Source organism: Armigeres subalbatus, chromosome 3 (genome assembly GCF_024139115.2).
Source record: "Armigeres subalbatus isolate Guangzhou_Male chromosome 3, GZ_Asu_2, whole genome shotgun sequence".
In the NCBI taxonomy this organism is placed as follows: Eukaryota; Metazoa; Arthropoda; class Insecta; order Diptera; family Culicidae; genus Armigeres; species Armigeres subalbatus.
The window spans coordinates 28,800,512-28,815,515 of record NC_085141.1 but is presented as its reverse complement, the minus strand read 5'-3'; the positions used below and the strand labels follow the sequence as shown (position 1 = coordinate 28,815,515).

At 45.2% G+C, this 15,004-nt stretch overlaps 2 protein-coding genes across 2 annotated transcripts in view; both read right to left on the bottom strand.

The window, feature by feature from the left end:
• The window catches only part of LOC134223492 (uncharacterized), a 167,073-nt gene extending 155,549 nt beyond the window's left edge, over nt 1-11,524 (bottom strand). Inside the window, exon 1 of the mRNA XM_062702652.1 lies at nt 11,137-11,524. The gene's annotated coding sequence lies outside the window, so the exon portion shown is untranslated. The remainder of the gene's footprint in view (nt 1-11,136) is intronic.
• A 932-nt stretch (nt 11,525-12,456) lies between these two features.
• Nucleotides 12,457-13,773, bottom strand: LOC134221551 (uncharacterized). Its single transcript, XM_062700743.1, has 2 exons — nt 13,546-13,773; nt 12,457-13,494 (listed from the first exon to the last, which is right to left on the bottom strand). Exons 1-2 carry the CDS (start codon nt 13,771-13,773, stop codon nt 12,457-12,459), a joined length of 1,266 nt encoding a protein of 421 aa, XP_062556727.1.
• Between the last annotated feature and the right edge of the window lie 1,231 nt (nt 13,774-15,004).

The following is a 15,004-nucleotide window of genomic DNA, read 5'->3' as shown; positions in this document are numbered from 1 at the left end:
TCCTTTCAAGAGGCTCGAAAGCCACCTTCCAATAGGCTCGAAATCCTCATTTCGAGAGGCCCGGAAACCTCCTTTCAAAAGGCCCGGAAGCCTCCTTTCAAGAAGCCCGGAAGCCTCGTTTCAAGAGGCCCGGAAACCTCTACTTTAAAGAAGCCCGGAAGCCTTCTTTTAACAGGACCGGAAGCCTCCTTTCAAGAGGCCAAGAAGCCTCCTTTCAAGAGGCTTGGAAGCATCCTTTCAAAAGGCCCGGCAGCCTCCTTTCCAGCAGCTCCGAAGCCTTTTTTCAAGAAGCCCGGAAGCCTCATTTCAAGAGGCTCGGAAGCCTCCTTTCAAGAAGCCCGAAAGTCTCGTTTCAAGAGGCCCGGAAGCCTCCTTTCAAGAGGCCTGGAAGCTTCCTCTTCCAAGGGACCAGAAGCCCGGAAGCCTCTTTTCCAGCAGCTCGGAATACTCCTTTTAGGAGGCTTGGAAGCCTCCTTTCAAGAGGACCGGAAACCTTCGGCGGCCTCGTTTCAAGAGGCCCGGAAGCCTCTACTTTTAAGAAGTCCGGAAGCCTTATTTCAACAAAACCGGAAGCCTCCTTTCAAGAAGCCCGGAAGTCTCGTTTCAAGAGGCCCAGAAGTAGAGGTGTGCGCCGGTCCAATATTCATCGGCGGCGGCGTTTGTCAGAATTTTGGTCAGCGGCGGCGGCGTTTTCGGCGTCACGCCGATAGCCATTTTAGCCGGCGGCGGCGGCGGCGTGAATCGGCGTGGCGATTTTTTTATCACGTACCTTAATTTTTTTTTGCCTTTTTCCTAAATATTCATTTGGAAATTATTTAGGACAAATCAAGCATCCGAAAGATATTCAATTTGCAAAAAAGAGCTAACCGCGATGGAGGTTGGTACTCTGATGTTGGATTCTGATGGCTTTTCCGCAAACGTGACCTTTAAGTGGTCTTGTTGTGTAGGGGTTATCACGCCTATCTAGAGAGTAGGAGGTTGAGAGTTCCAGTCCCTCCAAGACACGTGGATTCTTTTTCGCAAATTTCATATCAATTTGTCCATTTCGAAACATATGCTGTGCATATTAGACTGGCCCAGATTACTATGGGGAGAAAAAAATGTTGTCGAATTCCACGGGGCACCCCCCAGAATTGTGTCTTTGGGTGAGAAAATCAATCTCTGAAAATTTCAGCTCAATCGCTTGTTGCATAAGCTGGCGCATTTGATTTGAAGTTTGTATGGGGATTTCAGCCAAAATGTATAGGAAAATACACCTCCGTCACTCATTCGATCTGGAAATTGGTTCTGATTGCTCGCTTGACCTCAGAATTGCAAAAACGGCAGTTGGTATGCTACAGAACAATTTCACAGAACATCCATGATGATTAAATGAACTTTTATATAATTTTCGGCTGGTTTATTAGGAGCTGATTTGTGTATTTTTGGGTTTTTTGATCGAATCGCATCAGCCGAAACCTATATAAAAGTTCATTTAATCATCATACAATGTTCTGTGAAATTGTTCTGTAGCATACCAACTGCCGTTTTTGCAATTCTGAGGTCAATCGAGCAATCAGAACCAATTTCCAGATCGAATGAGTGACGGAAGTGTATTTTCCTATACATTTTGGCTGGAATCACCATACAAACTTCAAATCAAATGCGCCAGCTTATGCAACAAGCGATTGAGCTGAAATTTTCAGAGATTGATTTTCTCACCCAAAGCCACAATTCTGGGGGGTGCCCCGTTGTTTCCTGGGCCAGTCTAGTGCATATGCACAGCCAAGATATACAACAAAAAAAAAGGTTTTCGAGTTGCCGAATAATATGCAGTTAATTGTAATTATTTTCGGATTTTCCTCGGGAACTACTCTGAAGTTTAGACGAATCTATGGAATTACCAAGAGAAGCTTTCAGCAGAAAATTCGTCATGAGAAACTCGTCAGAATTTTCACGAGAAATTGTTCTAAATTTCTACAGGAAAATCCTCGGAATATACACGGAAAGTTCTTGTCGAGTTTCTGTTGAGTATTCTTCGAAATTTACTTCATAATTGTAGGAAAATGCGACTCATAGAATGAGTGTTTTAACGTTGGCTTTCTCAGACTAAAATAATTAACGCTGCTAGTTTGGAATGGCTAACGTTAAAACAGTAAATTCTTAATAATTTCTGCTGGACACTCTAAGGAGTTTTCAAAGAAATTTCTCTGGAATTTTCACGAGAAAGTCTCCGGAATTTGACAAGAACTTTATTAGAATTTCCGCGGAGGATTGTTCAAAATGTAGATTTTAATATGAAAAATCTTTGCATTTCAACGGAAATTTGTTCGGATTTTTTAGGGATTTTTGGAAATTCTTTGTACAATAGATGTATGACAACTGAAACTTATTTAACTCCAATGCTTTCTAACTGCTATTCAATAGTTACATCAGTTTTGTAGTTATCGGACCACTAAACTTTGAAACGATCAAATGCACTTCTATTGCATCTGCCGTTGTCGGACGTGACAATAGTTGGGCGTTTAGAATGTTTAGAACTGCATTCGCTAACTGAAACGAAAACATGTTGCAGTTATCGAACGACTAGTGTATTGTCCATAAGAAATTCTTGGGAAATTCAGTTGGCCAAAAGCGCCAAGCGGCCGAACTGATACAGGTCGTTTGGCAGAATAGCTAATCAGCCCGAAAATGCCGTTTGATCTAAATGGTCGTTTGACAGAATAAGTCATTTGGCTGAAAGTGTCGTTTGGCCCAACAGGTCATACGGCCAAATGTCAATTATTGAACGGGTAATTGACTCGAAAATGTCCATTTGTTTGGCTAAATGACATTTACGGTGAAAAGGCCTGTTTGTCAAACGACCGTTGAACGAAATTTTGTAACCTCTCTACTTTTTAAGTCGATACTGGTCTTTAAACCAAAAGTCATCTAATCAAATACCATTAAGCTGAATTGAACCTTTATCCGAAACTATTATCAGGTCGAAAATGGTTTGACAAAAAATGTAGCTTGGCCGAAAGCGACATACAGCCAAAAGGAACATTCGGCCGAACTGGTAATTAGGCCGAAAAAATCATTTAACCGAATAAATCATTAGACCGAAAATGCCGTTTGGTAGGAATGGTCATTTGACACGAAAATATCCTTTCTGCAAAATACCCTTCCGGCCAAATGGCATTTTCTGTCAAATGACCTATTCGGCCGAACGTTTTTTTTTTCAATTCCGTCAAACGACACTTTTTAAAGAAGGTTGTTTTAACACATTAATAAAGCTTAAAAAAAAGAAGGTTGTTTTGCAGACAGGACATTTTTGGGCCAAATGGCTCTTTTCCCCAAATGACAATCAACCGGCATTTTTTGTAATAAACATTGTGAGCTGATAGAGCGCTTATTCAACCAAAAAGAGTCTTCTACAATAAAAAAAACTAGCTTATTCAGCCCTAATTGTTTGTTGGGTATTCAGTCAAATGACTTTTTCAGCCTATTAGGACAAACTGTTACGGTCAAAATCCGCCCAAATGTTCCTATACGTCGCTTACGACTAAACTACATTTTCTGTCAAACCTGTTTTGACCAGATAACAGTTACCGTTAAACGCTTAGTTCTGCTAATGGTACTTGGCTAGATTACTTTTGGCCTAAAGGCCAGTATCGACTTAATGGTTCAATGGTCAAATGACATTTTCGGCTGAACAGCATTTTCGCCCAACGATCTTTTCGGCCAGACGACCTGTTAGGACAAACGGCTTTCTCGGCCAAATTACCCGTCTGTCGCTTTCCGTCAATGGAATTTCCCAAGAATTTCTTATTGAAAATAGAAAGAATTTTTTGAAGTAATCCAAAAACATTCCTTAAAAATTCCGAGCAATTTTCCGTTGAAAACCAAAGAATTTTTCATTGAAATCTACATTTTGAACCATCTTCTGCAGAAACTTTGAAGAATTTGCCGTGGAAATGGCGGAGTTTTTCTCGTGAAAATTCCACAGTCTCCCGCGGATATTGCAAAGAAAATCTGTTTTAAAGTTGGCTATGCCAATCTAGCCGTCTAGTGATGAACTTCTCTTGCGAAAAAAAAAATCTAATAAAAAATAAAAAATCTAACCATCTTAAATGATCTAGATTGAGGAAGTGTAAATTTCGAAAAATTCTCAACAGAACTCAATAGGAACTTTCCGTGAATATTCTGAATATTTTCCTAAAGAAATTTTGAACAACTTCCCGTGAAAACTCTGAAAATAATTTCCAAATGAATATTCTTGAAAAACTTGAAGATTTTCTGGCGAAATTCAAAAGATTCTCCCGTTATTGTGTTGAAAATATCCAAAATGACCGATTCAGCCGAACTTTCGATCGAATGTCCATTTCGGTCAAATAGCCCTTTCGACCAAATGACTATTTCGGCCAATTAAGCTATTCAGCTAACCGTTTTTTTTTCAGCCAAAGAAACTATCCGACCAAATGACATTCTCGGCCAAATAACTTTGGGCTAGATACCCTAGCAAAGTCTGAAAACGTAATGAGTGCATATATTGTAGGGTGCTGTCAATACGATACACCGCGTTGCTGTTGTAATGTTTCCAAAAGCGCATTTGCACAAGATTCCACGCGGCGTTTCCCATTCGGAAGGAACAACCGCGCCCTAGGAAACGCCGCAATGTTATCTCCCCATAAGAATCGAGTATACGGGCAGCAAAAAGCGCGGTGCGTCGTTTCCTTTGGGGAGCGCCGCGTGTACTTTTGGGCAAATGCGTTAATATAAAACATATTTTGATTTTGACTTAAAATTGATTCATAATTTGTTTTCAAATATGAATAATCATGATTGATTACATATTTTGATCTAATTTTGCTGTAGATTACTAAATTGATTGATATGATTATCGTTATCGGAAACCAATATCAAAATAAGTTTTCGATTTGCTCTCAATGACAACAGGAATAGCTTTCGATTTGATGTCACAGTAAGACTTTTCTGCTATACGTTTTGTTACTTAACCGTTCAAACGATCAAAAAGATATCAAGTTAAGTAATAATAATCGATTATTTCACAACATTGAAACAAGTTATCGATTTGCTCTCAATCTTTGCTCGGGTAGGCTTCTACCAAATAGTCTTTTCGGTTAAACGACATATTCGGCGAAACAACTTTCAGCCTTGTGATCTCCGGCCATATGAACTGCTGAACATATTTCTGCTGAACGCCTCTTTTCCATTCAAAAATTAATTTCAATGGTAAATTCTTTGGATTTCAAAGGGAAATCCTTCGCAATTTACACACAAAGTTTTTCTTAGTTTTTACGGAGAGATTTTCAAAATTTCAACTAGAAATTGTATGGAATTTACATGGAAATCATTGGTATCTTCACGAAAAAAATTCTGGTGTTTCAACGTGATGGGAAATTATACAGGAATTCCATTGAATGTTCAGAATTTCCACTTCCACTTCCAAAATTCTGCGGACATCTTCAAATTTGTATCGGCGTGACAATTTTTAAACGGCGGCGCGCCGATGCAAAAATGTCAACGGCGGCGGCGTTCCAAAAACTGTCGGCGGCGGCGGCGCACACCTCTACCCAGAAGCCTCCTTTCAAGAGGCCTGGAAGCTTCCTCTTTCAAGAGACTCAGAAGCATCCTTTCCAGAAGCCCGGAAGCCTCTTTTCCAGCAGCTCGGAATACTCCTTTTAGGAGGCTTGGAAGCCTCCTTTCAAGAGGACCGGAAACCTCCTTTCAAAAGGCCTGGAAGCCTCCTTTCAAGAAGCCCGGAAGCCTCGTTTCAAGAGGCCCGGAAGCCTCTACTTTTAAGAAGTCCGGAAGCCTTATTTCAACAAAACCGGAAGCCTCCTTTCAGGAGGACAAGAAGCCTCCTTTCAAGAGTCTCGAAAGCCTCCTTTCAAGAGGCTCGGCAGCATTCTTTCAAAAGGCTCGGAAGCCTCTTTTCACGAGTCTTGGAAGCCTCTTTTCACGAGTCTTGGAAGCCTCTTTTCACGAGTCTTGGAAGCCTCCTTCCAAGAGGCCGGGAAGCCTCCTTCCAAGAGGCCCGGAAGCCTCCTTTCAATAGGCCCGGAAGCCTCCTTTCAAGAGGCCCGGAAGTCTTCTTCAAGAGGACTGGAAGCATCCTTTCAAGAGGACCGGAAGTCTTCTTTCAAGAGGCCCGGAAGCCTCCTTTCAAGAGGCTCGGAAGCCTCCTTTTAAGCGGCCCGGCAGCCTCCTTTCATATGGCTAGGAAGCCTCCTTTCAAGAGGACCGGAAGCCTCCTTTCAAGATGACCGGAAGCTTCCTTTTAAAAGGTTCGGAATTCTCATTTCAAGAGGCCCGGAAGCCTCCTTTCAAGCAGCTCCGAAGCCTTTTCTCAAGAAGACCGGAAGCCTCATTTCAAGAGGCTCGGAAGCCTCCTTTCAAGCGGCTCGGAAGCCTCCTTTCAAGAAGCCCGGAAGTCTCGTTTCAAGAAACCTGGAAGCTTCCTCTTTCAAGAGGCTTGGAAACCTCCTCTTTCAAGAGGCTCAGAATCATCCTTTTAAAAAGCTCGGCAGCCTTCTTTCAGTAGTCTCGGAAGCCTCTTTTCACGAGTCTTGGAAGCCTCCTTCCAAGAGGCCCGGAAGCCTCCTTTCAAGAGGCTCGAAAGCCTCCTTTCAAGAGGACTGGAAGCCTTCTTTCAAGAGGCCCGGAAGTCTTCTTTCAAGAGGCCCGGAAGCCTCCTTTCAAAAATCCCGAAAGCCGCCTTTCACGAGGCCCGAAAGCCTCCTTTCAAGTGGCCCGGAAGCCTCCTTTCAAGGGTCCAGGAAGCCTCCTTTCAAGTGGCTCGGAAGTCTTCTTTCAAGAGGCTTAAGAGCCTCCTTCCAAATGGCCCGGAAGTCTCCTTTTAAGAGGCTCGGAAGCCGCCTTTCAAAAGAACCGGAAGCCTCCTTTCAAAACACCCGGCCCGGAAGCCTCCTTTCAAGTGGTCCGGAAGCCTCCTTTCAAGAGGATCGGAAGGCCTTCTTCCAAAAGGCTCGGAAGCCTCATTTCGAAAGTCCCACAAGTCTTCTATGAAGAAGTTAGGAAGCCTCCTCTCACGAGGCTTGGAACCCTCCTTTCAAGAGTTTTGGACGCCTCCTTCCAAAAGGCCCGGAATCTTCGTTTTAAGAGGCCCGGAAGGCTCCTTTCAAGAGGCCAAGGAGCCTTCTATAAAGAGACACGGATCCTCCTAACAAGAGGCTCGAAAGCCTTCTATCAAGAGGCTTGGAAGCCTTCAGTTTCAAGAGGCCTGGAAGCCTCCTTTCAAGAAGCTCGGAAGCCTCCTTTCAAGAAGCACGGTAGCCTCCTTTCAAGTGGCCCGGAAGCCTCCTTTCAAGTGACCCGGAAGCCTCCTTCCAAGAGGCCCGAAAGCCTCCTTTCAAAAGGCCTGGAAGCCTCCTTTCAAGAGGCCCGGAAGTCTCCTTCAAGAGGCTGGGAAGACTCCTTTTAAGTGGCCCGGAAGCCTCCTTTCAAGAGGACCGGAAGCCTCCTTTCAAGTGGCCCGGAAACCTACTTTCAAGAGGCCCGGAAGCTTCCTTTCAAGAGGCCCGGAAGTCTCCTTTTAAGAGGCTCGGAAGCCTCCTTTCAAAAGAACAGGAAGCCTCCAAGTGGCCCGGAAACCTCCGATCAAGAGGCTCGGAAGCCGCCTTTCAAAAGAACCGGAAGCCTCCTTTCAAAAACACCCGGCCCGGAAGCCTCCTTTCAAGTGGTCCGGAAGCCTCCTTTCAAGAGGATCGGAAGGCCTTCTTCCAAAAGGCTCGGAAGCCTCATTTCGAAAGTCCCACAAGTCTTCTATGAAGAAGTTAGGAAGCCTCCTTTCACGAGGCTCGGAACCCTCCTTTCAAGAGTTTTGGAAGCCTCCTTCCAAGAGGCCCGGAATCTTCGTTTTAAGAGGCCCGGAAGGCTCCTTTCAAGAGGCCAAGGAGCCTTCTATGAAGAGACACGGATCCTCCTATCAAGAGGCTCGAAAGCCTCCTATCAAGAGGCTTGGAAGCCTTCAGTTTCAAGAGGCCTGGAAGCCTCCTTTCAAGAAGCTCGGAAGCCTCCTTTCAAGAGGCACGGTAGCCTCCTTTCAAGTGGCCCGGAAGCCTCCTTTCAAGTGACCCGGAAGCCTCCTTCCAAGAGGCCCGAAAGCCTCCTTTCAAAAGGCCTGGAAGCCTCCTTTCAAGAGGCCCGGAAGTCTCCTTCAAGAGGCTGGGAAGACTCCTTTTAAGTGGCCCAGAAGCCTCCTTTCAAGAGGACCGGAAGCCTCCTTTCAAGTGGCCCGGAAACCTCCTTTCAAGAGGCCCGGAAGCTTCCTTTCAAGAGGCCCGGAAGCCTCCTTTAAAGAGGCCCGGAAGCCTCCTTTCAAGAGGCCCGGAAGCCTCCTTTCAAGAGACACAGAAGCCTCCTTTCAAGAGGCTCGGAAGTCTCCTATCAAAAGGCTTGTAAGCCTCCTCTTTCAAGAGGCTTGGAAGCCTCCTTTCAAGCGGCTCGGAAGACTTCTTTGAAAAAGCTCAGAAGCCTCCTTTCAAGAGCACCGGAAGCCTCCTTTCAAGAGGACCGGAAGCCTCCTTTCAAAAGCCCGGAAGCCTCCTTTCAAGAGCACCGGAAACCTCCTTTCAAGAGGCCCGGAAGCCTCCTTTCAAGAGGCCCGGAAGCCTTCTTTCAAGAGGCCCGGAAGCCTTCTTTCAAGAGGCCCGGAAGCCTCTTTTCAAGAGGCCCGGAAGCCTCCTTTCAAGAGGACAGCAGAACGATCGCGCGATCTGTCGAAATATTGTGTTCTGCATTGCGCGGCCGGTAATAAGAGTAGCCATCGAACAAGTGCAGTGCGTGTTTTAGTCGTCGGGAAAGAAATAAAATATCTATCTTGTGTTCGGTGGCTCATGCGCATTTCGTGCGCGGTCGAAAAAAGCGCGTTCTTCAATAGTTTGCTGTAGCCATTGCGCAAGTGAGTACAGAGTGCTGCGCTTCCGTGCGGTCGTCCAAAACGCTAATCTTCTCAGTTTTCATATGGCACCGGGCGTGCATGTTTTAACTTTTGACTCGTATTAGCGTTATTTCCCATCCCATAGATCGCATCGCTTACCAAAGTGAATCCAAATAAATTATCCTTTGTTACTAAAACGATATCCTATCCCAAGACAATCGTGGAGATGCAGAGGTATACTCGGTCTCTAGTAGCAACGAGAATCGGACTAACAATCCTTCCATTCCTGTATGGCCGTGAGGACGTGACGGGCGCAATAAAGGCGCTTTAAATATTTGAACTCCCGAAACGTGTACATTGAGAATGGGTAGCTAATCCCAAGCCCTATTCATTGTGTTCTCTGTACAATTTCGCAAGTTCAGTCAATCACGGAGTAGCAACTACGAATTGTGCGGTCATAATGCTCATGCTCAGAGTTACGCTTATTTTAACCCGTATCGGCCTGAGTGAAGGAAAAAAATCAAATTGCTGCCATTTAGTCATTTCACGGATCTCGTACGGATCCCAGAATTCAGAATACATATTGGGACTTGTGAGCCCTCCTTAGCCGTGCGGTAAGACGCGCGGCTACAAAGCAAGACCATGCTGAGGGTGGCTGGGTTCGATTCCCGGTGCCGCGTGCCGGTCTAGGCAATTGTCGTATTGGAAATTGTCTCGACTTCCCTGGGCATAAAAGTATCATCATGTTAGCCTCATGATATACGAAAGCAAAAATGGTAACCTGGCTTAGAAACCTCGCAGTTAATAACAGTGGAAGTGCTTAATGAACACTAAGCTACGAGGCGGCTCTGTCCCAGTGTGGGGATGTAATGCCAATAAGAAGAAGAAGAAGATTGGGACTTGTGATGTGGTCCTCCTATCCGGAGTTATTCCGGTGGCTCACTGGGTCAGATGCAGAAAATTTTACCACAACTTCCTTTTTTGGCGATATAAGTCCAAGAAAATGATTTTTATTTCGTCCCTTTTTATACCATTTCGGTTAATTTGTATATAGGTATATCAATTTGTATATATTTTATCAGAACCAAAAATCATGGTGACACGTGTTCCAGAAATGGCCATCAACAGGTTTCCTTGAAGTGACTCTTTAGGAGCCGGACCCAAAATGTCCAGTTCAATGTTTTCGCTTCATAATAGCAATATGGGTATCATACTTCAGCATTTCGCAAGACAAGTGGAATTATGACATCCGGATATGGTTCTGGGGACACTGGCCACCTTGGGGTCAGTTCCGAGGCCCTTGAGGAAGCCTCCGAAAGCATCAAAATCGGCCATTTTGGAAATGTCACAAACCATTACAATATGGGTATCAAACTTCAGGCACCATCACCGCTAGGTGGATTATTTTGGGTTTTTATTATTATAAACAGAAATGTTACGAAAATCTTAAATAACTAACATCGAAAAAGACCAAAAGTTTCAATTTCCTAATGAGATAAGCATTTGGATTGTGCTGCGTTTTTAGATTTGCCATATAAACATTGATTTTCTTTTATCGCGATTAGTAGTAGTCACACGAAGAAAACGAATGGAGGGTATATTTACATCATCTAGACATTGGGGCTGGTTACGCGAATGATATGCAGTGAAAATATTCCACTGATAAATTTACCATCGTTTGTAGTTAATATAAAGTTATAACTCTTTCGCAGCTCACTGTGAAAAATGTTTTAATCATGTGAAATATTGTTATAATATGTTATTTACTTCTATTGCCCTGGATTTCTTCCTATAGCCATATACTTTAGTCATGGTAGAGCTATCTCTCACGCATACGTGACTATGACTATGACGATAACTATCTTCTTCTTCATTTCGATGTCAATACGATCCAATGGAAGCATGGTCTATTTGTGTGTTTGAATATTTAACAAACCAAAACATGTAACTAAAACAATGATTGCTCATAAACCGAATGCTAAGACAGACATCGAATTCAATGCTTAATAAAACCAATACTATTTTTATTGGAGTTTGATCGACTATTTCATTTGGCTAAACTTAAAACCATTCTTCAAGAATTCATTATGAATCAGCCATCAAGTCTTCACGAGTTCGAAGGCCAGCCCAAGCATCAACCCAGCTCAATTATTGATTCATATTTGGTCGTTTTGTCACGATGTCGTGTGTAAAAAGCAGACTCAGAACCACCCAAAAAGAACCAGACAGAATAAAAACATGTGCTCGCTTACCTCGAAAAGTCAAACAGTCAAAGTCCGGATGAAGCAACTGGTGCGACAACGCGACGGTAGCGGCTACACCGCTCCCACTTCCGCTGCCGAGCTCCGTGAAACGAAAGGCGTCAACCAAAGCTATGCTTTATTACTTATCACAATAAATATATACAAACGCGGTCGTCGGTCGTAATCTGATATCAGCGTTGCACAAAACAGCGTTCACACTCACGGTATGGTTCCACAATGCCTAATTGGATAATCGCCGGAGCTAAACGAACGCACAATGGACCGCGACCGATGACTTCGGGATACGCGAATGTACACAGTTTTATCTAGTCAATTAGAATAACGCCTGCCTCAAATAGTTTAACAACACCTCATATCATCACGCTGCGGCCTGAACGAATGCGGCGTGCTCTGCGCCGGTGGTGTCGAAAACAAAAATCCAAACCAAGTGGACGCGATTCGCCGTCGTCATCTCCGCTGTAGAGCGGTGCGATATACATTCATGGCGATGGTCTCTTCTACCACCTACAAATGGGCGATGGCGTTGAAAAATCGAGCGCCGGGTACGACACAGGGAGCAGCATTAATCAGGGATGACGACGACGACGACGACGCCAACAATCGTAGGCAACACAACACATACGACTTCACCACCAGTAATAAAGAATGACAACACGGGAAGACGCTATGAGTGAGTCAAGCAAGCCATGAAAGCCGTGGATGCGACGCGAAGCAAAAGCGTCGCTGTCTTCGTCGATCGCAATTAGGCCGCTTTGTGGAGGTTTTGGCTTGGCTTGGTGGACGTGCAATGCACTTTGCTTACTCGGGTCGAGCGGAGAACAGTTGGGAAGAAAACGCACGTGGAGTTCAGGCAATCAATTCAACCAAACGAACTGGGGGATTTTCTTCGTGATCGAAGCTTGAGTCATTGTTCAATTTATTTAAACCATGAGTCAAAAAACTATTTTAACCCTTTCAGAGCAAATTTTTATGTGTATCTAAAGCACAGATTTGTTTTTAGATGAATGTTTATGTTAGAGCTAAATATTTGATTTTTTGGGCGTTGAACTGGTTTCCAGATATTTCTTGTAAACCGCTGCACTGGTCTTCATGATCCTAAGTTCATATGTAGATCCGCTGTCTGAAGTTGGCCGTGAAGATATTGAAAGCGTTCGACCTAATTTGAAAAGGTCTTGCTGTCGTTGTCATTGATGTAGAGCAACATCATCAGCCAAATCTAAGTCATTTTGATGCTCCACAGTAACGGGGTGCCAGAGCAGCTCACGGTTTGATACACGATCACGATCTCGTCATTTACGATGAAGAGCATCAGCGCCAGCGGTGAGGTAGAATAACCGGAAACTTGGCATCATATTCCAGACAGTCCGCAGCTCCAATACGACCATCTACACGCATCAACTCATGCTCATCCATGACGGCCGGAAAATTAACTAGTGGACTACTCCAACACAACGATTGTTGGTCTTCCGGATCGCGTTCCATGTTCCGCTTCAACGTAGCCACCTCGTCCGAATAACAGTCTGACTGCGCAAGTCGCCACAGATACTCTTCCGCACTCCGAAGGTTTTCACGGATAATTGTTCCAGAATCGTCGAATGTTGACCTTCCGATTCGTTGCGAAAGTTTCTCGCTGAACCGGAACATGTGGGCCACGCTCCGAAGTAGTCGCTCGTATTTTGAGAATCTCGACAGGTCGATCATCGGCACAGACAGCAAGTGACTGCACACGTACGCAGGTCTCAGCTCTTCCACTTCGTCTGCTTTCGTGGGTTTGTGCTTCGGCCAATCGTTTTCAGCTTCATAAAGGAAGGCAGGCCCACACATCCATCGGCTCTCAGGATTGCAATTCGGACCCTTCTCCCACTTCGTAGCTTCATCTGCAACATTGTTCTTCGTCCCAAGCCAACACCATTCTTCAACTTTGGACAGGTTCAATACTTCGTTGACTCTGAACGCTACATACTGCCGGTATCGGCGGGTGTCTGACTTGATCCACGATACAACGTTGCTGGAGTCGCTCCAAAAGTACGTGCGTTTAACCTGGATCGAATGGCCATCCTCGATCGCTTTGCGCAGATGTGCACCAATCACGGCCGCTTGCAGTTCTATTCGTGGAATCGAAACTATCTGAAGCGGAGCTACCTTTGTTTTGGATGCAACCAAGGCACATCGTATCTGCCCTCGATCTTTGACGCGAAAGTACGCCGCGGAAGAATAGGCTTGTGCACTTCCATCCACGAATATGTGAAGCTCTAGGTCATCATAACAGGCCGGATCATATCCAGGAAAGTAGCTTCGAGGGATTCGAACGGAGTTTAGCTCCTTCAAAACTTGCAACCACGACTTCTAACGTTTAAATAGTTCGTTGGGTATCTGTTGATCCCAATCCACTTTCACCTTCCACACGTCTTGCAGTAATATTTTTCCTTGGATAACTAGGAAACCGACCAACCCCAACGGATCGTAGATCTTCATGACGAAGCTCAGCATCTTCCTCTTTGTCGGCGCAACTTTGGCTTCCACGAGTGTTCCAAGATCTCGTAGGCTTGTCGTGAAACAGAACAGGTCCTCCCTCGGTATCCAAGATATCCCGAGGACGCGTTCGAAACCTCTCAGGGTGTTCATCGTTCATCATCATCATCTGGACTCACTTCACCGATCGCGTCCAAAACCGAGGATCGGTTCGACACCCAGTTGCGTATCCGAAAGCCCGCTCAAAGATGTACCTTCGCCACTTCCAACGCCAATTCAACAGCCTCGTCTTCTGTGTCGACGCTGTCGAAGTAGTCGTCAACATAGTGTTTATTCTTGATGGCCGCTGCTGCTCTGGGATATTCTTGCTCATTCTCCTTTGCATTTAGGTTCTTCACGTACTGTGATTGCGCTGGAGAACACGTTGCCCCGAAGATAGCGACATCAGACGCCATCGTCACCATGGGTTCCCTTGGGGAATTGCGGTAGACGAACAACAGAGCGCTACGATCCTCTTTTCTGATCCCGACTTGAAGAAACATCTCTTGTATATCGCCGGAAAATGCCACTTCTCGCTCACGAAATTTGAAGGTTACCGACAGCTGCGGAGTTAATAGGTCCGGTCCTTTGAGGAGCGTCGTATTCAACGACACGCCACTCACTTTTGCTGCTGCATCCCAAATGACTCCTACCTTTCCTGGTTTATTTGGGTTCAAGACAACGCCCAGTGGTAGGTACCAAGTGCGCCGCGGGTCGAACTCTGCCATCTCTTCCTTCGTTACTACGAGGATGTAGCCTTTGGACTCGTAGTCTGCCACCTGCTGATGAACGCTGTTGCAAAGTTGCGGATCCTTTTCCAAACGTCTTTCAAGGCACTTCAATCGTCGCTCAGCCATTTGTCTGCTGTCTGGGAATTCGAAGGAATCTTCTTTCCAAAGCAGCCCGGTTTCATATTTCCCATCTGCCGTCCGGATTGTTTTCTCCTCGAGGATTCGGCGAGCTCGTTGATCTTCATCCCCTTCCAGGTTTGGAGCAACAGAAACTCCGAGGCTCTCCACGGAGAAAAACTCACGTACGTAATCATGGAGATCTTGATCCGGCGAATCTGTGCATATATACATCTGCCGGTGCTGGAACGAATGTTCTCCCCCTCGTACCTGACCACATACGACCTTTCCAATGCGAGTCTTTGCGGCGACTGGTTCGCTCTCGTTACCTTCTCGAAGCTTCGTTGTGGTCAGCAGGTGCGAATTACTCAGTCCTATCAGCAATCCAGGAACGGCTCTTTGGAAACTCTTGACCGGTAGGTTTCGCAAGTGTTTGAACTCCTTTGCTAGCTGCTCGAAGTCCAGCGATCGGAAGAATTCACCGACTGTTTCTTGGT